A 25,908-nucleotide genomic window follows, 5' to 3' on the forward strand; every position below is an offset into this window, starting at 1 on the left:
GATTGTTAGATGGATAGGTAACAAAAATTGCATGAATATGTCTAGACAATGTACCATATTTAGCAGCTTTGGAAGCAGGAGAGTATCCACCACCACCACCCACTGCTCCAGGTCCTCCTGGTACGATTTGTCCTCCTGTTCCAAGTTGACCTCCTGTTCCAAGTTGACCTACCATACCAAATAAACCTTCACAAATATGTTAAAGGAAGACAAAATATTGCTTTCTTTAGAGTTATGAGTAGCGATAATTTTTTAAATATCATTTCTATGCTGATGACACTGACATTAACTGTTCATCCTATTACAGTTTTTCTCAGTCGCTTTAGTACAATTCTCAGATCAGAATGAAATTCCCAAAACTATTTTTTCAATCTTCACATCATGATGTCACTTGTGCACATCATATAAGCAGTTTCTCACTTCTTTGAACAAGTTGCAATTGCTTTGGTACATCCATGCAAATGATTATGTACAATTCTCTGCTCTTTGCTACATTATCAATTGTTTATGTCATGTTGATCAAAATGTATTATATAGTTCACTGTGCAATAGTCTTACTCCTCAAAACACCTAGTCATTAGTTCATCGTATAAGTCATTCACTGCAAAATGGTTGACCAAGTTGTCATAATGTGACAAGCATATTTCACTGCATTGCAAGAGAGGATATTCGGTGTGATGTGGATGAGAATTTGTGGCCTAACATACAGGAACGACAAGAGGTGTAGGAAGACCACACCAATTCCTACTGCACTGCCTGTACAGTTGTACAGAATATTGTCCTATCTTTTTTTTCCCTTTGTGTTACTGTTTGCAGTGGGTTTTTTCTATGTTGGTATGACATGGTCTGTCAACAAATTACAATATGAACAATAAAGGTGTAAATGTGAATCTTGTCCAGTCTCTTGCAATCAAACAAAAAAGGTGTAACTTACATTTTACAATAATTGTCATCGAAACTTTAGCCATAGTTTACATGAGAAACCCTCTAAATCCCTCTAAAGTACACAGTTACATTGACAACATGACTAAGTAATTTGACTGTCTTGTTCGTAGACAATGACACAAGGACTTGACATTCTGATGGCACTGACATGTTCAATGACATAAAGACTTTGTTTTGAGAGATGAACTAAAGATTTTGAGCAAGTTACAGGCTTTTGCAAGAAATCCATAGTGTTTGCTGTTTGTACAAATTGTTTTGAGAAATGCACACACGTATTTGCAAACTTCAATCTGATCTGAGAATTGTACTAAAGCGACTGAGAAAAACTGTAAATACCTACAATTCACATTGATTAGAACTGTTTAAACTTTAAAGTATAGCTGCTACTTCTCCACACCAATTGGAACAAACTGAGGTGGCTTGTTTTTCTGGTAAAAAATCCATGTATCCTGTGAGGTTTCAATGCACGTCCAACCAGGAGAAGGTCCCACAGCAGAACTCCATATAAGCTATACAAGTCAACGATAATACATGGATGGATTGATGAGGATAAATGCAATCAGTACATCAAGACAATGTACCATATTTAGCAGCTTTGGAAGCAGGAGAATATCCACCACCTCCACCCACTGCTCCAGGTCCTCCTGGAAAAAGTTGTCCTCCTGGTCCAATTTGAACTCCTGTTCCGAACTGACCTCCTGTTCCAAGCTGTCCTCCCATTCCTGTTAAATGTTGATAAATAGGTAATAGTTAGGAATAGTTTAAAAAAAAACCTGAGGAACGTGTTTGTGTGGACTCTCATTCTTAGGTTTTTTTTTTTTATCAACCTAGGTTGATGAGAATCTTTCGGTCAGATGGATGGATGGATTGATGGATAGATAGACAGACAGACAGACAGATAGACAGAGTGATAAATGGATGGATGGATGGATGGATGGATGGATGGATAACAAAAATTGCCATCAGTACGTCTAGACAATGTACCATATTTAGCAGCTTTGGAAGCAGGAGAATATCCACCACCTCCACCCACTGCTCCAGGTCCTCCTGGTACAAGTTGTCCTGGTCCTGTTAAACCTTTACAAATGGGTACAAAGTAAACGGAATTAAAAAAACATACACTTCAAGAGATTGAGGAAAATCAAATTGGCAAAACCAAAAAAAAACATAAATACTGTACCATATTTGGTAGCTTTGGAAGCAGGAGAATATCCACCACCTACGCCTACTGTTCCAAGTTGTCCTCCTGTTCCGAGTTGTCCTCCAGTTCCAAGTTGTCCTCCAGTACCTGTTATACCTTTGTATATATTTTTAAAAATGGGGAAAAATTACTTAGTTGTGTTTTACAGGATATAGGGAATTAAAAAGTCAAATATTGCATGCAAGATATGCATATACAGTACCATATTTTGCCGCTTTGGAAGAAGGAGAATATCCACCACCTCCTCCTTGTGTTCCAAGTCCACCTGGTACAATTTGTCCTCCAGTTCCAACTTGTCCTCCAGCTCCTGTTAAACCTTCAAAAAAATATTCATGCACAAGTCTTTAAAAAATAGGGGGTAAAAAACTCATTAGTTTTTTTTTTTTAACAAGTTGTAGGGAATTACAAATTAAAAAAAAAAATGCAAGATAAACTTTACCATATTTGGCAGCTTTTGAAGCAGGAGAGTATCCACCACCTCCTCCTTGTGTTCCAAGTCCACCTGGTACAAGTTGTCCTCCCGTTCCAAGTTGCCCTCCAGTTCCTGTTAAACCTTCAAAAACAAAACAAGACAAAATGATGCAGATTTTGTGATTATAGTTACATGTACATGCATGAAAAGATAAAACAATATATATACCATATTTAGCAGCTTTGGCCCCCTGAGGACTTCCAACACCCACATTTATTTGTGGAACTCCTGGAACTGCAAATGGGGCACCTCCAGTAAATCCACCAGCTCCAGTGCCTGGTCCTGCTCCTGCTCCTGGAACTCCTGTCCAGGACACACCAGAAAAAACAAATAAGATTTGATTTCTTACATATTAAACAATAAAACAGCTGTCGTGTTCAAATCTACTAATTCCATAAAAATTATTCCTATACTTCAAATATAGAAATGATGTGATGCTGTGAAGTAAATATTTTGGTCTTTTTGCCTTGGATATTTTAATAGAGAAAAGAAAATGTGAGAAACACTGAAACTTGTTTTGCACTGCTTCTTAAATTTGTAGTTCACAGTTATTGTAAAAATTGATAGAAAAAAATATTAATAATAGAACGAATTGCTATAATTTTCAATGATAGAAGAAATGCAAACCACCTTACCATACTTGGCTGCCTTGGATCCAGCACCAAACCCTGCTGATTGAATTTTAGAGATAAATAGATTTAACTAAAACGTTAAACTGCAGAGGATTACTCATGACTGCTTGTCTAAAGAAACTTTAACCTAATCAGGCAGTTGCAATGATTTATCAGTTCGTAAACTTCCCACAGACTATTGATTAGACTTTTTTGCTCTTTTCTCTGGCGATGTTTATCCAATAAAGATATTAGAATCTGATTTTAAAAATATGTCTTTTTTTTATTAAATTCAATTGCTTGTATTATACCTCCTGGCACCTGCCCAGGATACAATCCAGCAGTTCCTCCAGCACCTCCAGTACCCCCTAAACCAGAAGCACAAATGTTCATTAAGATTTTTTCTCCAGTTAACCAATTTTAACGAATCAGTACCATATTAGGCTGCTTTAAACAGAGCTGGTGATGGTTCATTATAAAATCACACTCTAGTTTCAGAAGGACATCCAGCTTTGGACATACCTGGAAGTCCAGCTCCAGTATTACCATAGGGTCCATAACCTGAAAGGAACATTTTTGTCAGACATATCACAGAATGCTGGAGGTCAGATTACACTGAATTGATGCAAAAAAGAAAAGAAAATCTGTACCAAATGGAAGCTTGGAACCCCCAGGCTTTGCTCCATAGCCTCCTGGAGAACACATTATAATTAAAGTTATAATAATAACGGTTAACACTGGTTCAGCTGCTTGACTGTTGTCTCACAAAATCACATTTACAAAGAGAGCTGCTCTAATTCCTATTATTTCATTCTCTCTGGAATATTCATATTTTGCTTTTCCTACAGGTTAAAAGAGAAAATTTATCTGTAAACATTTCAGTTTCAGATACAGATTTACACACATAAAAACATACACACATGAATAAACACTCATTTGGTTCCATTTAAATTTAATCCCCAATACCCCCCTAATGAATGCCTCACAATTTAAATTTATATCCATAAATATTTACACATTTATCACATCTAGTTGGGCGACTGAAACAGCGCTAGGGCGGTCGAACTCTGAATAGAATATTGCAGGTTTAATTCCCACCTTGCCCAACATATGTCAAGTGTCCTTGAGCAAGTCACTGAACTCCACTTTGCCCTTGGTGGAAGGTTGGCGCCAGTGTTCGGCAGCAGAGCCACCATCATTGTGTGACTGAGTGAATGGAACTGTGGCTGTAAAGCGACTTGGGCCTTTGAGGAAGGTAGAAAAGCACTATATAAGCATGCACCATTTCCTTTATATTTTGGAAACATACATATCTATCAATGCGTGATTTTGTTTATATTTAAATTTATGTTCAGCATTTTGATTGCTGCTGCTTTTATAAGTGCCATACATGCAAATTGATTGATTGATTGATTGATTGATTAATTGATGATTAGTCAAATTGGTTCTAAAACCTCTTTATGCTTGGAGATGATTTTTTAAAATTTGTTTTAGATGTTACTAACTATGACTTCAGCGTAGCATCAAATTGATGCGGATAGAATTTTGAACAAGTTTGTGATGGCTTTCTTCATTAATGGTCAATAATAAATGGCGTATACTTATGTGGTGGGTTTTTTAAACCTTGCCTTAAGGTCCAGGGCACAGTCACAGTCTCATACAGACATTTACACACTTATGGCAGCACTGCTGATTTAACCTCAGCCACCAGGAGCAATGTGGGGTTTGGTGTCTTGCCAAAGTTCACTTCAATAAATGGGTGGGCAAGGTGGGAATTGAACCTACTAGTTTACGATCAGATGTTGACTGCTCTACCTCTGCACCACGGCCAAATTTTGATGGTTGCAAATCTATTATTGCAGTGTGGTTGTTTTTATTGTGCCTCTTCCTTCAGTATTGATTGATGTGGATATATTAAATGCATCTCTCCCTTCACTTGGTTCCTCATCAGTTGAGAAAACTGCAAACTGTTGTTGACTGCCCACCCTGACCCATTTATTCAACAGAGTTATATCACATGTAACTTTGTAAGTCTTTTCTAAACAAAGTCATGGACCTCTTTGGTCACCTGATCCTTGTGAGGATTGAATCATCAGTTCCTTCTCAGTGGGGGTCTTTTATCATGTCACTGCTCCAGAGCTTGAAGTCTGGTCCTAGCTGCTGTTTGTTTCTAAATTCTACTACAACCCCGTCCTACCTTGTGCTGATGGTGATTTTAGGGGGTAGCCATGAAACACTCCTGGCTGCATTTGTCCATGGACTCCTGCAAGATAGGAGCTGCAATGTAAAAAAAACAGTCCTGACCAGATCATGCAGCCAATAATAACATAATTTAGTTTTCTGTAAAATTATTAATGTTCATAAGACTCAAATTGTGACTTCAATGTTGTCATTCCTTATCCATGCACAAAAAGATCATGTACAGGTAAAAAAAGAAATAAAAAAATCACACAAATGTTGTATTTAAATGACATAAAAAACAAATTTGAATCCAATTTTTTATTCCAACTCTCTTCTTGTTTTGGTTCTTTTCATTTTGTCAGCTTAAAAACTGTGTAAGGCTCTCTAAAAATATTCATTATTTGTGAATATCTGTTGTAATATTTGTTGTCCATTCAACATGTCTACATGAACCATTTCTTGGGTTTTATTCTAATACTTTTGTATGAGTGTTAAATCACTGCCACCTGAACAAATGAAGAACTTGCCAGTTGCTCAGAGCAAACCCCTTAATCTTACTTGATTTGGGATTTAGGTCAGTTCCAGTCGCCACCCCAGGCAAAACTCCACGGCCATTAAATCCTGGGGGGGTGATATGCATCAAATAGTTGTGCCATTACAAAACTTTTTATCATAAACATTATTAGCTCATGTGGGGAAAGTCTGAGAAACAGTGGTAAGTAGTTTTTGCTATGAGCCAAATACTGACCTTGTCCTTGCATTAATCCACCTTGATAAAGTCCAGGAACACCCACACCTGCCAGAGTCAACCGCAAGACAAGAGTGGTTCTTACCCACACTCAAAAATAAACATCGACTCCAAAATGCTATAAATGATGTATGGAAAAACAGTATTGCTTGAAGATTTTTTTGACAACAGCATCAAAGAAATACATTTGTCTGATAAAATGTGTTATTCATCTTTTCTTAGTTTAATGCATATTTTTTCTCAAAGATAAATTCCTATAAAAAATTATTTTTACATTCTTAATAAATTGCCAAAACACCTGTAAAGGTCTACAACAGGAGTAGATGATGCACGTTATATCCCCTACATTAAAATTCTTTGCTACTTATATTCAGTTGTAACTGGAACTGGGTATCAGAATCTGTTAAATCCAATTGACTTGATATTCTCTTACAAATGCAATTTTTAGTATTGCAATCCATGGATGAATCTGCCAAAGCAGTGTCCTTTTGACAAGTGTTTTGTTTGTTGTGATGTTAGAAAACACAATCCACAACCAAACAACATTGATTTAAACACTAAAAATTGAAAAATGAAGGGACATTTAATCATAAATAAAATCAATTTTTGCACAAAAGTGCACAAAAGTCTTTAGCAATTAGACAGTTTTATATAACAGTCTGATACCACAAGTAGCAGTGAAGATATACCTATATGGTTTCAAAGATTCTATTATTTGCCCTAAAAAGTGAACCATAGTTTCAGTCCAGCGTTGGGCCCTTCAGACAGCTCACAGACCCGTCAGTGGAAGCATGTCTTTTAGAAGATCTTGGTGGAATGGGGCCCTGTGGGCACAGCTGTAAAAACTGCCTGAACAAACATTTTAAAATTCATCGCAAATCTGAACTGAAGTTAAGACTTTGTGGTTTACCTAAAAAAGACTTTGATTATTTTGGTAAGTAATTAACTTCTCTGAAAATATTTTCAGGCCCACCAAGTGTCTCCCATGTGAAAAGTATGCTTGTCTCTTGACTTTGTTCAGCTGCTTAAATGCACCATCCTGTCTGCCTTCAGTCACATGAGGTTATTGTTGAGTCTGTAAAACCTGGCACTTTGGCAGCTTTCTTTCCTGCAGCTCCTCCTCCCCCTCCTTGAAGGCCTGTCTGAGGAATCACAGGAGCTGAAAAAGACAGGACAGAAATAAAATGGTCAAACTTTATGAAACCAAATGGATAAAGATGCACACATGCTGAATGAGAGAAAAACAATTATAACCAGGATTTATGCCTCCAATGGACTTATACGAAGTTACAAGCACCTTGCTTTGCACAAATTGGTTCATTGTCACAGAAATGAATTCCAGAGAAAGTGACATGGAGCAAGTTTGGACTTGAAATTTTCTTTTCATTAGAAAAAAACCCCAAATGTCTCCAGTTCTAGACCCTGTTTTGTTTTCCTGAACCACAAGGAGCCCAGGTATAATTATTAAACAAAACACATCATTCGGTTACTTTAAAACCACACTTAGGACAACTGAAGACAATTTCACAGACTTGGACCTCCTGAGAGATGTCACACAAATGGTTGTGGTAACAAAGTAAATGATGAATGAATTATGTGTTTTGGACAGGACAGTGGTTTCACAAATCACTTCAACTGTGCCCATGAGGTAATAAAGTGAAATTTACTGTTTTTAGAAGCATTTAAGCTTCTGATTTGGAAAAAATAGGAGCCGGGGTAGTGACGTGCCATTGCTTTTTTTTTCTTTTTTTTTGTCTGGCATGTCGTGATTCCATCAGGTGGATTTACATATCATGACCACTAGAGGGCTCTTTCATACCAGCGCTTGATTGAGGATTCTGTCAAATCCACTAACAGGTCATTGAGATTGAGAACAGATAATCTCGCTCCATAGGCATGTCTGTCACCACCACAAGACAAAAGCCAGCACGCTTGACGTTTACTATAACTAAAGGAGGCAGCCAGCTTGAAAGGCATTTTCCTTGTCTCAATTTTTATGATTATTTTGTTCTGTAGGAAGTGAGCCTCCAAGTTCACTTCTGAGGGAGCTTGGCAGCAGAATGAAACATATTGTTTTACTTGTTTAATCCTTTTTCTTTTCATTTTTAATCTTTAATACCTTTTACTCTGCTAGACAGATGTTGCTCTTTGCCTGTAAATGAGCAGTCTAGATGAACAGGGGAAGAAAAGTCACGCTTTTTTTTGTCTGTAGAGTTTCAGGGAAACAACAAAAAGGCTTTAGGTGTCATGAAAGCAGCACCGCATAAATCCAGAGACTAAAGTTTTGTCACTGCCAACCAATCCGTAAGAACAGGCTCCTTGCCATTCCACAGTTGTGGACATGATTGTAGCCCCCCGAGTTCATTTCTAATCAGTCAGCCTAATTTAAAACAAATCCTGTTCATGAGCACAGGCCAGAATTTAAGGCCAGATCATACTCTGCTGAGGTTCACAATGTCTCACGTTTACAATAAAAAAAAGTTCCAGTCTGCCAAACAGTGTTTTCATGTTGAGCTGCCATTAATGGAAAACATTCCATTTGGCTGTCTCCTGACATGCAAGTGAGTAAATTTATCAACTTTCGACAGTACTTCAATTAGAACAGTCTCAAGTCTGTACAGTAGTCTGTCAACTCTCTGGTGGAGGTGTGGGGCCACCTGCACCTGCGAGCAAGACAAGCAGAGTCTCAGCTGAATTTGTCAATGTCCAGTGTTCAGAAGAACATTGTTCATGTTGTTGTCATCTCGACATTTTTGCAACCAATATGCAATCATTCCCCCAAAGCAAAAACCAATCAAACTGAAGATCTTGCCCTTGAGATGGGTTATTACTCAGGCAGGAAGTCAGATGACCAAGAAAGTTTAGACAAATGAGTTTCAAGGCAGCAAAATTACAGTTTTCACAGATAGTTCTACCACTGGTAAGTCATTTCAGATGGGAACACACAGAAACCTGGGGTTTTAAATCACTCAGACAAAAAGCCATTTAAGACACAAGAGAATGAGTGTTTTTGGTTCTAAAACCCTCATTGGGCTGTTTCACTTTTACTCACAAGCTGAGAGCATGAACACAGATTCATGCCTGTAGTCAAAACAAACACGGAAGAAGCGAGTGAAAGATAATAAATGTCCATTTTCTAACAATAAATACCCATCTTCCTGTTTGTTGACCCCATTCCCACTGAACTCACTAAGCTTTCCTGGAAGACGGTTGTTCCTGATGGACTGCAATAGAACTGATAAAAGCACCAAAAAACCTGTAACACTTTGTTTGAGACATTTAAGTCATCTGGTGTACCTCTTTTGCCGGCTTTCTGTCCACCTCCTGGGAAAAAGCCCCCTGCTCCTCCTCCATATCCTCCATAACCACCTAAAAGAAATAAGGTTTGTGGTGAGAAGCTGTTCAACAATCACAGCATCAGGTCCAGCTCTTTTTCCAACTCCAGCTCATCTCACCTCCTCCATGGCCTCCAACTCCTAGATTTCCATAACCTGCAAAACATAGGAAAAGGTCATCGGGACAAAGCAGGGGGCAGAATTATCGATAAACAATGCATTCTTCATCCAAATGCTTGCGGGTTTTTTTTGGCAGTTTTCACTCATCCATAACCATCAGTCAATCTTTCAGCACAGCATTTTTCAGGACCTGTGTGGCATTAAATAAAGAAAGACACAACATCATCTGCATTTAATTATATCGGATTACAAATACTTAGTAGTATTTTTCCAGAGCTGACTCAGGAATAACGAACCCTGAAAGGATGAGCAGCACATTTGTTCTCCACAGCAGACTCCCGCTGGCCTGCACTGCTGCCATAATTGCACAACCACTGACACAGTAGGTGGTAATACACACTGTCTTTGTCAAGTTATCGTCTACCAAGAAATGGAAGGAAGAACAGGCTTTGCTTCTGACATTCAGATAGGGTATTTTTGATGAAAAACTAAGTCCTTGATCTAGTACTTCTCACCTTTTTTATGTTTAAAACCATCATAAATTTAATAAAATAAAATAAAAACAAACTTTTAGAATGTAAGAGAATAATCTAATAAATATAAGAGTTAACACTGCAATATGATTCCTTTCTTAAAATTAGATTTTTACTTTCAACTGCAACCTGAACAAGCTTCAAATTGAACAAAGCTGCTATGTAAACAAAAAAACGTATGATTGTTACATCACAGACAGTAACTAAGAGAGTTATCCTGAGATGAGTTTGAAATTATTTATGAACAGAAACAGAAACCTGAGCAGCTTTAACAGATCTTATTTTGTCACAGAGTGTTGCGTAGTTTAAATTGTGGTTTTAGAGATCCTCATCCAATACTGACATCAGAAGTGTGCAGGGCCAAAGCCCATGTGCCGCAGTGTCACTCATCTCTTCAAGATAACCACAGCAAGATTTTGCTCTATTGTTGTCACTCATGAAATTAGAATTCACATAAGCAAAGCAAAGATCAATGTTGAGGTAAAAAAATGGGGTCCATCTTTCTAAAAAAGTTAGGGAAGAACAACTAATTATGCCATTTGTAACCTATATTTCATAAAGACTGATGCCGATTCAGCATTTTCTATGTTGACTTACAGACTCTTTCTTCATTCAAGCATGTCTTTCAATTTCAACTAAAATTTAAATAGACACGTTTTACAAAAAAATACACCCAACACAGCTACTGCGAATGTAAATCCAAATGTATAAATGTTAGTTATGTAGGATCATATTTTGATGCTATTTTACATTTCAGAAGAGATGAATTGGCTCGAGCCTTAGGCACATGGACCCCTACAGAAGTTGCCCTGAACAGGTGCTGTGGTTTTTAGGTTTTCAGGGCCTGTGGAGGATCTCAGGCAGGAGCGGAAGCGTCATAAGGGGAGCGCAGGTATGTGTTGCAGTTCTCCTTAAAGGATGTCACAATAATGAAAACAATAGTAAGGATAGTGTAAGTTATATGCACTTGTAAAGTACGGGTGATGCTATCGTACGTTGCCCTTTATGCAGCACTCCAGTTGTTAGTTAGGTGCGCGTGCTGGTTCCTTTTTAACCACGCGCAAATGCTGCTCACACTGGGCTTGTACGTGGAACTTAAGTGTCCGTAGGACACCCGCACAATTCATGCTCTTATTGTCTAATTTCATCTTTTCTAACAGCTAAGCTTGATAAAAGGAGACGTAAGGAACAGGAAGGCAAAGTGTTTTTCTTTCCAAACATGTTGTGCATGAATTGTTAAGTGTCAGTACTGGGGTGAATCATTGTGTGAAAAATATATGAAAAAGAGTGCAGACTTTGAAATTAATTATATAAAATCATTTGTATTTATTTATATCATTTTTGTATTACTAAATTCTAAATACAGAAGGAGCAGTCTGGCCTTTAGGTCTCCACGTAGATCTATGAGCATCAAAGGCTTTGAATTCCCTTGACACATAAATAAAGTCATAACACAGCTTGGGTTTCTGCCGTTTGACAGGAACAAATCATATGAGAGGAATATATGGATGTGGAAAAATGTGAAACGTCAGGGAAGAAAATAAAATGCCTACCACCTGCTTATTGGCAGACAGAGGCTGGATCAGAGGATTCTTACATTAAAAGCATAATAGTTCAAATCACTTCTGAAAATGCACCAAATTCAGTTTAATCAGCTATTTTGGAATTTTAAATGGGCGTGCTTGCTGTTTTTATAAAAAGAGGAATACTTAAGGATGAGGGCTTATGCTGTTGAAAAGATTAAGTGCCACATGCTAAAACCCCCCTTGAATAAAGCAAAATTTCCTTTGAAAGGTTTTTGATTCAAAGAACGTTAAGCATTTTCTTTAATGAATCCTTAGAAATTAAAAGGTGTAATTAAACTTGATCATACCTTTAACTTCTAGTTAAATTTATTCCACATTTACTTTACATACATGTGAGTACATGTTTTCCCTGTAAGGAAGCAGGAACAAAGAATCACAATCATCTTCAAATTCATGCATCCATATTCTTTTCTTATCCTTGTTCAAGGTTAGGGTTAGCATTGCAGAAGTCTGCTGAATACTTTGCTCACAAGATGATTCAGCAGGAATCTGCAGGTAACTGATTCTGATCATAATCAGGAATGTGCAGAAGGATTTCGTATGTAACTTCATGACCTACACAAAACAAATGTGCATGGGCACTGGACCGTGCCAAGGCCTTGGCATGCAAGTTCAGACGCAAAGCTCAGAATCAGTGCAATAAAAATCCACATGATTCCTCCTATTTTTTCAATTATGCTCAGAATCTCTTTGAGATAAAAGCAATCGACTCCAACATAAATCAGCAAATTTTCTTTCCAAATCTTGACTCTGCTGCAACATTGAGTCTGTCTCATTTGTTTTCATTTTATGGGTAAACCCCCCATCTACTGAAAATGTTGCTAATACCGAAGAATTCCTACAATTGCCTTGCCAAGTTGAAACAACAGAACGTCACACCTACTTGTTGCAGGTATAAGTGTGACTGTTGGAAATTTATGCCTCAGTCGTGACAGGCGGGATCGTGCAGACTTTAGCTTATTCATCCATCATGTGGTCCACCTGTCCTTGCATGTGTTTATGGCCGGGTTCTGGCAGGCATGCTCAGGGTCACCTTGCACCTGCCACATTGAGCTCAGCTCTTGGATTTGAGATCAGGAGACGAAGAGCAGACACGCAGAGGTCTGTCTGTGCGGGTAAAGGGGTGCACTTGTGTTTGCGGACCATGAGTGGAGACATTGAGCAGGGACAGGGTTTACACAAGAAAATACGGAAAGAAACCTTATTTTTTCAGTAGTTCTGACATCATTAAAACACTCAGAAAAGTTAAACAAACAAAAAAAAAGTTAATTGCTTCCCTGGTAAAAACACAGGGACTATAGTGAACCTTTGTCACTTTGGTATGCGTCATTGACAGTATGCTTGTTTGATGAACTGTTTTTGAACAAAAGCTCCGTATTCAATTTTAAACTATCTCACCTCAATAGGTATGTTTTTGTTGGACTAATATTATTACAATATCACCTCACACCAACAGATCTGTCCTTCTTGAAAGTATTTATCAATGACATGCCCTCAGGAAGCCTGGATGATGACCCTATCATCAAACCATCAGCCTTCTTCACAGCTTTTTCTGCTTGTTGACTTTCATAGCGACTTTCAGCTCAGAAAAGCCTTAGAGACCACTTAAAATCCAACTGCCTTTGGACACCAGACAAAGGATCTCTACTAAACATTAATGCTCTACATAAAAGAGGGTGGGGACAAAAAAACCTGATACTACACAAGAGGGAGAACTGGGGGCCAAACTGGAAGGTAAATGATGCGGTGCAGCAATGCATCATAGTTTCCCGGCTTAAGACTTCTTAGAAAAAGTACGAACAAAATGTGATTTACTGCCAGTTTCCGTGCAGAAACATACTGCTAACTTTCCCAGCTATGCAGTGACAAGAGCACAGTCTTGTTGGGGTGAAGTTTGGAACATTTGAGTTGCACACATTTGAACCCAAAACTACAGTATGCTCGCCTAATTGTACAGAAGAGAAAAAAACTTAGCAGCTGAAATGTGTCATTGTTGTAAAAATCAGCATGTGTTTAAAGTCCCACTCCAACTTTATATTTTTTCTATTTTAAAATCTTTCCCAATAGTCTTTTAATTTTGATGATGCCATTTTTAGCAAAAATGAAAAAGCCTGTGTGGTTTTTTAAGACATGTTTCCAGCACATCGTCGGGTGCTCAGTAGAAATTTGCCTCTGAGTTGTGGGCGGGACTGTTGCTGCAGAAGTTAGCCTCTGCTCATTTCCCATCAACCCTTTGATTAGACTCTCTTCCACTAGCTTATAGCCCCTCACAACTCCAAGCTAACGTTAGCGTAGCAAAACAAAAACTGTGAGCAATATCTGAGCTATCCAGGGGCCTGTTTCAGAAAGGAGGTTCAACCAACTCTGAGGTTAAATTTGAACTCTGAGTTGGTCAATCGAGAGATTAACAACTCTGAGTTTTCTGTTTCAGAGAAGCTGATCGGAGTTAGGTCAATCAACTCTGAGTGGACTGATTCGGAGTTAAGCGTGCGCACCGCGACTAGAAGAAGCCATTATCAATGGAACGCCGATATTACGAGTCACCATGGCAACCGTGGAAAATAAGAGGTCTGCGTATTTTTCGCCAGCTGAACTTGACGTGCTGCTGCAGAGTTACAGTGAATATGAGCACATATTCCAGAAGACAAGCAACACCGCTGCATCTGCAAAACAGAGACAGTTAGCGTGGGAAAACATAGCTGCTCAAGTTAATGCGCAAGTTTGCATTTAAATCATTGTTATAAAATATTGGCTGTAATAACTTTTTAAATAGCGTAAGGTGTGAAATAAAAAATGGCGATATTTAGGTGTACTTTTGAAGTGTTATTCCTGGTGTAAATGCATGAAATGCTGCATAGTGTACAGAACCAATCTGGGGGAAAAATGCATTTAACGTCGGTAATGTTTAGAGGACTTTTTCTATTAACCTTCCCCTCTCGCAAACGTTGGTCAGTTTAATATTAGTACATGCAATTGTGTTTTTAAAAGTGAACTTTTGTCTTCCCTTGTATTGATCAAGTGGTATAGGTTTATATGAGATTAAGAAATTAAGTAGTACTAGCAAATTGTGTTTCCAAAAAGTAATTGTTACATTAATCTAATTCAATGTCCGTGATTTCATTTTCATGTAGTTGCAATCCTGCATGAATTAAAAGAACATGGCAGCAGCTAAAAATGAAGTATAAAAACATAATTCAATCAGGTCAGATTTGAGCATGTCATGGATGTAGGCTTTGTTGACAATATTTGACATATGAAACATCTACATAGCAATACATATCTAATGTTGTTTTCATTGTATATATGTAATTGACTGCAACGAAAAACGGTGACGCTCAAACAAAAACGTATGGGGAAATGACAAAAAATCGAGTCTAGGTCTCAAAATCCTCGCACGACGTAAATGTAATTCTCTACGAATTAATGCAGCCTCCTCGTCTATTGGGTCCTCCAAAAAAGGACAAGCCATTCTTGTCACTTAGACCGTCTCCGTGTGACGGAAATGTGGGCAATGAAGGTTAAAGCGGAAAATACCGCTTCGACTTTAAAAAGGGGAGAGGACCGGCAGAAACCTTGAGTTTAGAGAATAAAACCTGCTCCCGACCAGGTTAGGTTCACAGCATAAGTAACCATGGACACTGACTCCGAGTATAAGTTACCTCTCTTTCAGAAACGGGTTTGACTTACTCTGCTTTCTCTGGTTTAACAAACCTCCCATTCTGAAACGGAAAACCCAGGGTTTCCCTGATTTCAGGGTTAACGCACTCAGAGTTTACACTTAACCTCCTTTCTGAAACAGGCCCCTGTTGTTCAGTTTTGAGCCAGATGGCAGCTCAGGCCAAAAACATCAAGACGTGCATGAATCTATTTGTCTGCAAGTGGATCCATCAGAGTTGTGAAAAAGAGGGAGACTTTAGCCCGCTCCATGGCAGTTGTTGCTTCACAAACCCAAATTTTTTCAAACCTCGAGTTTTCATGTGCTTCTGATCCAACATGATTCCAATAAAAGCATGCTTAGAAATGCAGTTTGAATATCATATTATTCTATATATATGTCCTCCGTCATAAGAAAAAGGCTACAAAAACACCAAAAACATGATTTTCATCGGAGTGGGTCTTTAAGTAAAAGGGAAATTATATTAAATTAAATTATTATTGTTTTTTAATCATTTCAAAATACAAGATTTTAGCTCATAGGAGCAAAAACGTGTACAATTGTTTCTGCATACCTTCTTTTTTTTGCTTGGTATTTATTGTGTCTGCAATATTAACTTCTTAGAACAGCCAAGGTGACTTGTGTGCTCTAATCATTTTGTGTGGGATTTTCCAATAAGTGTGTTGTTTTGTTCTTCAATTGCTTCAAGGTAGGAACATGTTTTCTGCAGTTTTCCTCTTTCGCAAAGCCCCATCAGAACAAAAGTATTGCACAAGCAAGCATGAAACGTCTCAGCATTTTGCCTTTACTTCAGTGCAGCAGCCATTTGTGAACCGTTGTGGAACCGACAACCCAAAATGACACTTGCACACAAAAATGTACAGACAGACGATGTTGCTGTGTAAACCAACAACAACAACATGTTGTTGTTGTTGGTTTACACAGCATCCTCACTTTTTGGGAAGCTGATCATCAATTGAGGTTTATTCATCAGTGTTGATTCATTGGAAATATTTTTTTTTTTATAATGATCTCATGACGAACAAAAATATAATCCAGGTCTCATCTGACAAAGGTGGACTTTTAATTTCAGAAAAATATGGTGGTGAGAAACATGCAGCCATATTCTTCCACACTTGCTTCACCATGTCATGCATGATACTATTTTACTGCAGACTGAATCAGGAGTAGAAGATCCCAGACAGAATGTTTTTTTTCAGCCACAAGTCATGTTCTCAAACTTGGGTCCAGTGCAGAAGATGGATGTTAGCCAGTGTGAACAGAACTATCTGGTTTCAACCTCATTCTCCACTGGGGTTAGGCAAGGTAATTCTGTGTTTCAGGACCAGAGCAATACAAGATCCATTAATCAAAACAATGTCGTCAGCTCTATCTTTTCCTCTCACTGCTGCACTGTCTGTTTTGCTGCCCTTTTCTCCCTCACCCCTCCTTCTGTGGCTGGTGTCTGAGGGGTTATGGGAACCAAAGGCAAAGTGTTAGAAAGCAGCGACCACAGGATACTAAATGTGAGAGGTAAAGAGGTATTTGCTCAATCCTTTCCATCTCCTGTTTTTCTCTTCTCATCATCCTTCCTCTCCACTTTGTGAACCAGCTGGGCCCGGTGAAGGGTTTAATTTAAGAGAGTAAAGAATTCCATGGCAGAGATCCACTGTAACTGACGGCAGACGCAGAGAAAGCAGACTTTGGAGCGCTTTGGAATGCCCAGGAGATTTTTGGAACATATTTCTGTTTTTAATCCTATACTGAACTGGCCAGGTATTGTTCAATACCATCCTTCACGATGGAAATTAGATAGCAAGGTGACAGGAAAGTAATTCAAGAAGGAGAAAACATTTAACATGTGTAAATCTCAAACAAAAAAGTAAGACCAGTTAAAGAGTAGGGGTGGCGTGCATTGGCACACTTTGCTTCAATTACATGCAATGTGGTGGAAAATCTTTGAGGAGATGAGCTCCGCTTTAAAAAGTCCTATAGGAGGAATGTAAGTTTTACTGACAAGCACTTCCCTTTCTTCCCTAAGACATTTACACTTAACTTATATTTATGTCCTTCACAGTCATGACAACAGACTTTTAGTAGCATCAAATTATCACACTGTTTTACTTCCAAAGTAATTGGTGGACTGCATTTTTACAAGGTGATGCATGATAAAGTGGATGAACGCAGCATGGTGTGAGGTGCAGCAGTAACTGCAGTTTGCGTGAGACAAGTTGACACATTGAAGCACCCCTGCCCTTTACTTCCTGTGACCTCTGCTGTTCCCTGTCACGCCACTGCTTGACGCGCTGTCATTCCTGGGCATCAAGAAGCTGGACGTAGCTCCAGCCACACGTTGGACTAATTAAGTATTCAGCACAGGCTCTTTCCTCGCTCGGCCTGCCTGACTTTGGCGGCAAGCCTTTTATTGTTTTTGCTTTTCCTTTTCCGTTGAGTCATTGACACAATCAATGAGGGGTCCCAAGTCCTGAGCCGCCCTATTTGCCAGATGACCCCAAGAGCAAAATTTTAGAGCCTGTGCTGACAAACTGGGAAAGCTTCCCGAAGTTTCTAACAATTTTACTTTTGGGAAAGAGTCCAAGTCAAAATCAGTGTAATAAATGTGCTGTGTTCATCTGGATAGTCATAAGTCACTTTGGTACGGGTGGTGTTAAAATCTCCCTTTAAATGGACTCTTTTGTTTCACACTACAAAGAAAAAAAATGACTTAATTTCATGACGTGTTAGAAAGTGGCACAAAGGAGAAAAAAATGGCAAACCTTTTAGGGTTTCACCAACCCACACACTTGGGCATCAGTACACATACATCACTTCTGAGTCACTGACTGATCATTAGACATGGCTTTCAAATTAACTATAACTGTAAAAGTCACCAGTGCATGATATGTGGATTACAAGTCCTGCCACTGTGCCAAACCGAGCCGGGGTGCCCACCGACATCTGTGGTGGCGGGACCTTGCCAGCCTGTGTCTTTGGGTGTTTCTCACCACCACAAACACCAGCCTTTTTCCAAACACATCTGTGCCAATGCAATTATTCCTTTCTTTTAATACAAGCTAATTTGCACACCCTGGGTTCCTGGATATCCACAGAGTCACTGATGTCATTGTTTATACTGTGAGCATTACAGAGCAGAACATGCAGTGTGATAGACTCTCAGGTTGAGATTACACTCTGTCTTCCCTTTGTTTCTGTGAGAAACACTGAACTCTGCACACTTCTCTCCTCTACCAGAAGGACACTGAATTGTAGTTCACGCATTATTTTGAAAAAAGTCCAGTTTTGTAAACTCTGCACTGGACAAAACCAGTCAACAAAGGCAGCCAGTGGCCACAGGAAGCAAAATTGGCCAATCGTGTTGTTTTGCAGATGGTCCACACATGCATCAAACTGTCATTCCGCTGAATAGTTTCATAATGAGTCAAAGCTGAGAGAGGAAGCGAGCATTTGTAGGGCCGCTCCATTCAAAATGAGCAAAAGGAAGCACTGATGTTGGATGTTTAGAGTCACACAGGTTCTTTTGTTGTCATCTGACCATCATGTCCCACTGAAAGGTATTAAAATTAATTAATGGGACATTCGTCAGACCAAACAGAACACACGAGCAAGTCTGGAAAAGCCATTGAGGCAATGTTTCATTACAGGAGTATATTAGCTGGCAAGAAAGACTATCACATCATCGTACTGTGCATGTCAGGTCGAAAGGGCAAATTCTTTATGAATTAAGAACTATTCATCTGAACAGCTTATTTTGCCCAGCCCATGGTCTGATAATTGTGAAATCAAGGAAATATTTCTTTATAATGTGAGAGAATTTTGCATGACAAACCATGTTTATAAGCCAAAAGAACATCAAACTGAATGAAACCTATCTCAATATTAATGTCTTTTACAGACAAAAACAAATAAAACCACATATTGGAGGATCATCTCAGTGCTTGTCATAAAACTTTTTTGTATTTACTACCTCTGTTTCTGACTGACTCAATGAAATGTTGGTAAGCACACGGCTTTTTAACCTTTGTGCTTAACACGTGTGGAACATGTGCTGTTCAACCAACTCAGAAATATATCTCTAAAAATACTTATCGGCTCTTTAAACTCAACAGACAGCAGCCCTCATATTTCTTTGACAACAAGTCTAGCAAGCATCCATTAAATCTGAAAGGACTTCTTTCCACTTATACAGATCAATAAAACCATGATATTCTGCTAGTGATCTACCTTTGTAGGCTTTTAGGGAAATAACAACAAGAAATGTTTCTATCACCAAATAAACAGCACTAAGGCCGGGATGCCAGATGGACGAAGGGAGCAGTCTGTGCTCCAGATCTGCTGGGAAAGAGAGCATGGGGGGGAGAAGCTGCATGCCAGGCGAGTTCATCAACAGAGAACATGAACAAAAATGTACAAAAAAAAAGAAAGAAATAAAGAATAGCTGGCAGCTAAGCCAAAATATCTTGGAGCAGGCTGGTGAAAAGCTGTAAAAGCAAAGCTAAGGCAGTGGGAGAAAACGTAGCTCTGGAAGAGCTGTAATGCAAGTTAAGCAGAACTGATTGGATGCTAATAAATATGATTCAAGATGCCGCCTTATCTCACTTTACCCTGACACCAATTTCCTGAAATTAATGAATGAGAGTGTTAAAGATGGTAAAACATAAACAGATGACATAGTCGAGAAAGAATTGTAGAAGACTAAGAGGAACTTTCCTTGTGAATAAACAAGCTGTGCTCTGGGGGGGCTCTCATAAAATAGTCTTGAGTGCATCATTACAAAAGCTTTTTGTGGAGCTTTAGGTCAAATTAGTAAGACTAAGGGTGTATTCAGACCAGGAAAAACCTTTATTCCAGATCAAGTCCACTTAATTTGGTCTGGATAAAGTCCCAAACTTTTGGTTTGTATTCAGACTGGCATCAAGCGGCCCATTCTGTTATGGACCAAAGCTTGTAAACAAAATCATGTGACCAAAAATCCCTTCAGTCATTGGCCAGGACCTACAAGGGTGGGTCAAAACAAAACAAGAAAGACGGACATGCTGCGCTACACAATTCTCATCGGGACAGTTATCTTTTCAACTTGTTTATATTTCGGCAGAGGCATGCTGCAAGATGGTTACCGGCAACGAGACGTGCCGTGTGTGCTTTAGCTCAGAGGATGCTAGCAACTTCCGTGATTAGGAGACGTCAGGTATGAAGGTCGGCTGCTAAATGTTTAAGAAAAATATATTGTCTGGAAAACAGTATGAGAAGTAGAAATGTGGATCACGTTAACAGTTTTTTTTGATGATAAACCTGCATTCATCTGATCACATTTCAATGAGTTGCTGTGTTTCATGGTTGTGGTTCTGTTAAGGAAACTAAAAGGTAGCTTTCAGTATAACGTCACAGCAGCGTCAGGCTCATGCTGCGTGATGAGGGACAGAAAAGCAAGTAATAAGTGTTTTTGGCTTTGTTAAAATAAACTTTTTAATACGTGAGGAGTTGGACCCTTTTTTCCTCTTTGACAACATGACAACCATTGCTTTACATTTGTCCACAGCTCAGGTCGCTTGCTACATTCCTACTCTGTTTACGTCGGGTATGGTGGCCATTTCGGTTGAGTAGTTCCGCTCTGGGGACAGGTTGTATTCAGACTGAGGAAATTCGGAGCAAACCAAGCTCAGTTAGATTGGAAACAAACCGAGACCCCCTCCAAAGATGTGTCAGAGAAGGGGTCTTGGTCCTGGACCAGGGTTAGCTTGGCTGTATTCAGACTGAAAATATGTTCCAGATTATCGGGGTAAACGAACTCTGGTTCACTTGAAGCGAAACCAAATGTGTCCAATCTGAATTACACCCTAAGTGGATAAAATCCATCAGTTTGTCTGAAGACATAAGCATGTCTAAGAATTGCTGCACTTATGCTATAAGACAAAGCCTGTGTGGCTCAAGCAACGTCAGAGACCTTCTTTGCCATTTACAGTAGGTTTACACATTCTTCAAGAGGTAAGACTTGAAATAACATACATATGCAGATGAAGACACATTTACATATGCTTAGGGTCGTGTACATTCCTGTACAGATGCTTCCAGTCTCTGGCAGCTCAGAGGACAGGTCTGCGATGCAGTAATGGAAAGCATGTGTGCTCCAGAAGACTAAACCTCCACTAAACTCCTCTTTCTCATCTTTGTTTTAATCTATCTGTTCCTTTCTTTCAGCAGGCCATCTCAGCATGCGAGCATGTGTGCTAATGATTGTGCGAGCAGATGGGAGGAGCGCAGTGTTTGTGCTTTTGACATCTGGCATGGTCACAAACATGATTAGCTCCTCTTGTCCTCACTGCTTCTCACTGTATCCTCCAGCATTGTCCATCATTTTTTCACCTTTTTTCTCTCCTGTTTTCCTCAGACTGTGGAGAACAGAAGGTCAGGTGGTGCTTCTCTGAACAATCTTAACAAGTACGTTTTGAAGATGGACCCAAAACTAGGTGTACCATTTAACCATCCATTTAAAATTGATTGATTAAAGAAGTAAAACGTAGATTCCGAAGGAATGCGCAGAAGTGTCAGTATAATGAACCTTTAAACTTTACACTGCTCTGTTATACCAGAGGTTACATTGTAGATGATCAGAAGACAGTAGGATGTTTTTGGACTGTGGGAGGAAGCCAAGTGCCTGGAGAAAACCCATGCAAATGGTAAATGGCGTATACTTATATAGCGCCTTTCTTCCTACAAGGACAAAGCGCTTTACAGTCACAGACCCATTCACCCAGTCACACACACATTCACACACACAGTCACACACTGGTGGTCGCTCCGCTGCCAAACACAGGCGCCCGCCTACCACCAGAGGCAAGGTGGGGTTCAGTGTCTTGCCCAAGGACACTTCGACTCATGGGCGTGCAAAGCGGGAATCGAACCTGCAACCTTACGATCATGGGACGACCGCCCTACCGCTGCACCACGGCCGCCACTTGGAGAACCTGCAAACTCCACACAGAAAGATCTTAGCTGGTATTTGGAACTGGGCTGTCTTGAAGTGAGGCAAGAGTGCTAACCACTATGTCACTTTACACTCCATATTTTATTTTATCTAATAAAGCATGATTTGTTTTTTGTGCTGTGTGTTACTTTAGTTCAACCAAAAATGAACACACTTGAGGATTATTCAAATTCAGTCCTATGTTGTTCGCTTATCCACAGCAAATGCAATGTAATACAAAAGCTCATGAAATGCTTAGCAATAAATCTAACTTTAATTAAGTTTTAGATCATGTGTAGCCAGGGGGTTTTGGTTCATTGAATGTTAAGAACAGTCACATAACCAGTCTAACACAATACATGTCCTTCTTTCTTTTTGGCTGGTTGGTATCAGGCAGAAAAAAAATCCTGCAGTAACTTTTTTTTTCATCTGCAGTGGTATTCATGAAATGAGTCCTCTCAGAGAGCGCCGGTCTTTCCAGACAATGTCCTGTAGTGGTTTTAAGCTTGAGAGTGAGACTGAAAACTTCAGAAGTTGTGGAAATTAGGGAGGTGTGGTTGTTTTAGTTGCTATTGGTGATGCATCAAGATTCTCCAAGACTGAGCTGAAACAATGATTTAAAAGTGCTATAAGTGACAATAGTTAAAAATTGATCAGGAATAGGTTTTCTACCAGTTGATTTACATGTTTCTATTTAACAGCTTAAAGATGTTGTATTTTTAACTAACACGTTTACCAGCAGCTAATTAACTTATGAAGTTTTATTTTTATTATTTTTTTAACTGCTCATTCGAATCGAATCGAATCAAATCAAATCAAATCAGATCAGATCAGATCAGATCAGATCAGATCAGATCAGATCAAATCAAATGTCATTTATTTGTTGTCCCATGACGGATTGGTGAACTGCCATGACCTTACAGTGGTCTTCAACAACCTTGTGACCCTGAACGGAACTAAGCAAGTGTAGAAAACAGATGGAAAAACGGATTTGTTTTAGACAAATCTGAGGCTTTATCATTTATCATCATTACAGGACCATTTGATCAAGTTAATCAGACAAATGCCATTATTGTTGAATATTTTCCAGTTGCCAAATATCTCATTGTTGCGATAATTTCCATCGCTACTTCGCTATGGGATATGATTATGTTGGGTGGGAAATATGAGAGCATATCAAATCATCTCAACCACAAGCATTATAATTTCATGATGTAATCTGTTACAAAAATTCACTTTTGTTAATTTTTTTATGTCTCCTTAAGAAACTATTAAAAGTATCACACTGAATTGCTTCATGAACCTTTTTATCCTTAAATATTATTCTTAGCTTTAAGAAAGTATTGTAATAAAAACAAAATTCAAGTAGTTTCTTGTAATTTATTGCTGCTTTTGAGGCCCACTGTCTTTAGTCGTGCTGCTTCCTGCCTGATTATTTTCTATCTAGTGGGAAACATTTAAAATTGAACACTCAAAACCCCAAAATGTAAAAAAAAAAAAAAATCATTTAAAATCTGTACTTATCCCAAATTGTGAAAGATAATAGAGAAGACAGTCTATTCCTGCTGGAACAATACTGAGGGATCTGATCTGTCGATATTAGGACCCCCAATTGAAAACAAAGAGTTGCGATCTGTGACATATAAAACAAGTTTTCATTTAGAAACTAGTGTTATACAGAGATAGCTTTTCTGAGATGTAGAAAGTCTTCACACGATGAAAGACAACACATCATTTCTTATTTTTGACTTTTTTCTTTTTTTGGAGGAGGGTTTGGCACAGAAAGAGGAAACAAATTCTTAGCATCTCCTATCAAAACACGTTCCTGCTCATATGGAACTGGTCACTGAAATGGTGCAATAAAAAACACCCCAAAAGCAGATCCAGAAACCATGTGTCATGGAGACATGAAACATGCCTGACAGTGACCAGAGGGCAACCTGCGACAGACAGATTTTGGCAATCGCTCCATGGCCGTTAAGTCCACCTTTGCTTGAGGCAGAACAGGAAACTAGTTGTTGTCCAACAGCTGTTGGTATGAGCAAACTTCCTTTTTTCATCTTTCAGTGCATTGTCAAAACTAAACGATGAGCGACGTCATAATTATTGCAACACGGAGGTCTGCCCTGGCTTTGCTTCACATCACTGCAGTAATCAAACCGCCGGCTGCTGTTCCCCATTAGTGCTAGGCAAGGTGCATGTGTGGAATGCAATGTTACTGCAAGACAAAACAGTGCCTCACAGCTATGGGCATTTGTATGAACTCATCAAAAGAATCGACGTCTGCATTTGTGTGAAAAGCAGAAAAGCTCTGCTTTAAATATGAGAGCAGTGGCTTTCCATGTGCTCTTAATATATTTCATTCTAAAAGCTCTTTGCAACACGAGCCAAAAACTGATGGGATGGATTCAACCTGCTCGTTTGAACTCTGTCATTATTCGAGTCATGCTTTGTATATTACTGAGGATGTCATATTTATAAAGTACACAAAGTCAGTCCATGTAAATAGGAAATACTTCTAATTTTCTTCTGACAAAATGGAAAAAATGCCACAGATAGAAACTTACTCTCAAGGTTTACAGAGGCAGAAGCCATTACAACCTCTTTGGAACTACAAGCCTCTTCTTTCATTTAAAAAATGAATAAAGCCTCTGCTGAATCTGAGACATTCAAGCAGAATTTTTTTTATATAACAGAGATTATGGCTGTGGACAGCAAGCTCTGAGATACTGAAAGTATGCACTAAAAAGAAAAAAAGTCATTCAAGCAACAGTGTACATGTCATTTGTTTAAGTTTTTCCTCGTTTACTTAGTTCCTCTCACAAGCACCTATTGCAGGAAAGAAGGAAGTGAATGGATTTTCTCAAGGAAGGTTCAGGTTTTTTCTGCCAAAGCAAACTTCCACAGCGAGCTGGACATTTTGTTGAAAAGAATCCTGTGGTAGGTTTTTGAGGGTGTGGCCGTCAAAGGGAACCCGTTTGGAACCAGCTCCATGTGTTATCAGGACCAAATGGATTGCTTGGCTCCTTATCATTATAAACACAGAGAGGTAGGTTAAGATGGTATCAGCTGTACTTAAGGAAATTTAACTATAGCTGCATGTTGCTAGAGCATCAATGGGGCGCACTAGAACACAGCAAAAGAAAATATTTACCATACAGTATCAGAGAGAATGACCAAGGTGGGTTTCATTGGGAAGGTTTCCATATATTGTAAGAGTGCAACATTGCAATAACATTAATCAGTGCTTCGGCACCATTGTTGGAATACTGTTTGACAATCATCACTCATTAATAAGCCTGAAACATAGCAGAGGCGAAGGAGTGGTGGCATCTCAGATGGGCCCCTTTCAGTCGGGGCCCACACACAGGCAAGGCCGGTGTAAAACAGCTCCCAGAAAAACACGTATGTCATAGGAAAAAAACTTGGTGACAATCTCTCAAAAGGTCAGTGCTCTGCATCTCACTGCCTCCCTGATTGTATGGGAACACGAGGAGTCTATATGTTAGTCCTCTTAACCCACCCATTAACAAAACATC

At 39.0% G+C, this 25,908-nt stretch overlaps 1 protein-coding gene across 11 annotated transcripts in view; it reads right to left on the reverse strand.

Annotated features, from left to right (window-relative positions):
• elna (elastin a) overlaps positions 1–25,908 on the reverse strand; it is a 53,895-nt gene that overhangs the window by 14,137 nt on the left and 13,850 nt on the right. For 6 of the 11 annotated variants that reach the window (XM_023961363.2, XM_023961367.2, XM_078930057.1 and 3 more), the window contains exons 6-22: positions 9,614–9,649; positions 9,456–9,527; positions 7,243–7,317; positions 6,159–6,206; positions 5,969–6,031; positions 5,427–5,492; positions 3,880–3,921; positions 3,752–3,790; positions 3,541–3,597; positions 3,254–3,289; positions 2,787–2,921; positions 2,586–2,699; positions 2,349–2,462; positions 2,126–2,242; positions 1,930–2,022; positions 1,527–1,667; positions 55–186 (exon numbers count right to left, since the gene is read on the reverse strand). In XM_023961363.2, coding sequence (XP_023817131.1) covers positions 55–186; positions 1,527–1,667; positions 1,930–2,022; positions 2,126–2,242; positions 2,349–2,462; positions 2,586–2,699; positions 2,787–2,921; positions 3,254–3,289; positions 3,541–3,597; positions 3,752–3,790; positions 3,880–3,921; positions 5,427–5,492; positions 5,969–6,031; positions 6,159–6,206; positions 7,243–7,317; positions 9,456–9,527; positions 9,614–9,649 — 1,380 coding nt within the window. The remainder of the gene's footprint in view (positions 1–54; positions 187–1,526; positions 1,668–1,929; positions 2,023–2,125; positions 2,243–2,348; positions 2,463–2,585; positions 2,700–2,786; positions 2,922–3,253; positions 3,290–3,540; positions 3,598–3,751; positions 3,791–3,879; positions 3,922–5,426; positions 5,493–5,968; positions 6,032–6,158; positions 6,207–7,242; positions 7,318–9,455; positions 9,528–9,613; positions 9,650–25,908) is intronic. The other 5 variants (XM_078930061.1, XM_078930060.1, XM_078930059.1 and 2 more) reach the window with 2 other exon arrangements.

Source organism: Oryzias latipes, chromosome 13, assembly GCF_053564925.1.
Source record: "Oryzias latipes strain Hd-rR chromosome 13, Olatipes_Hd-rR_3.1".
NCBI classification, from domain to species: domain Eukaryota; kingdom Metazoa; phylum Chordata; class Actinopteri; order Beloniformes; family Adrianichthyidae; genus Oryzias; species Oryzias latipes.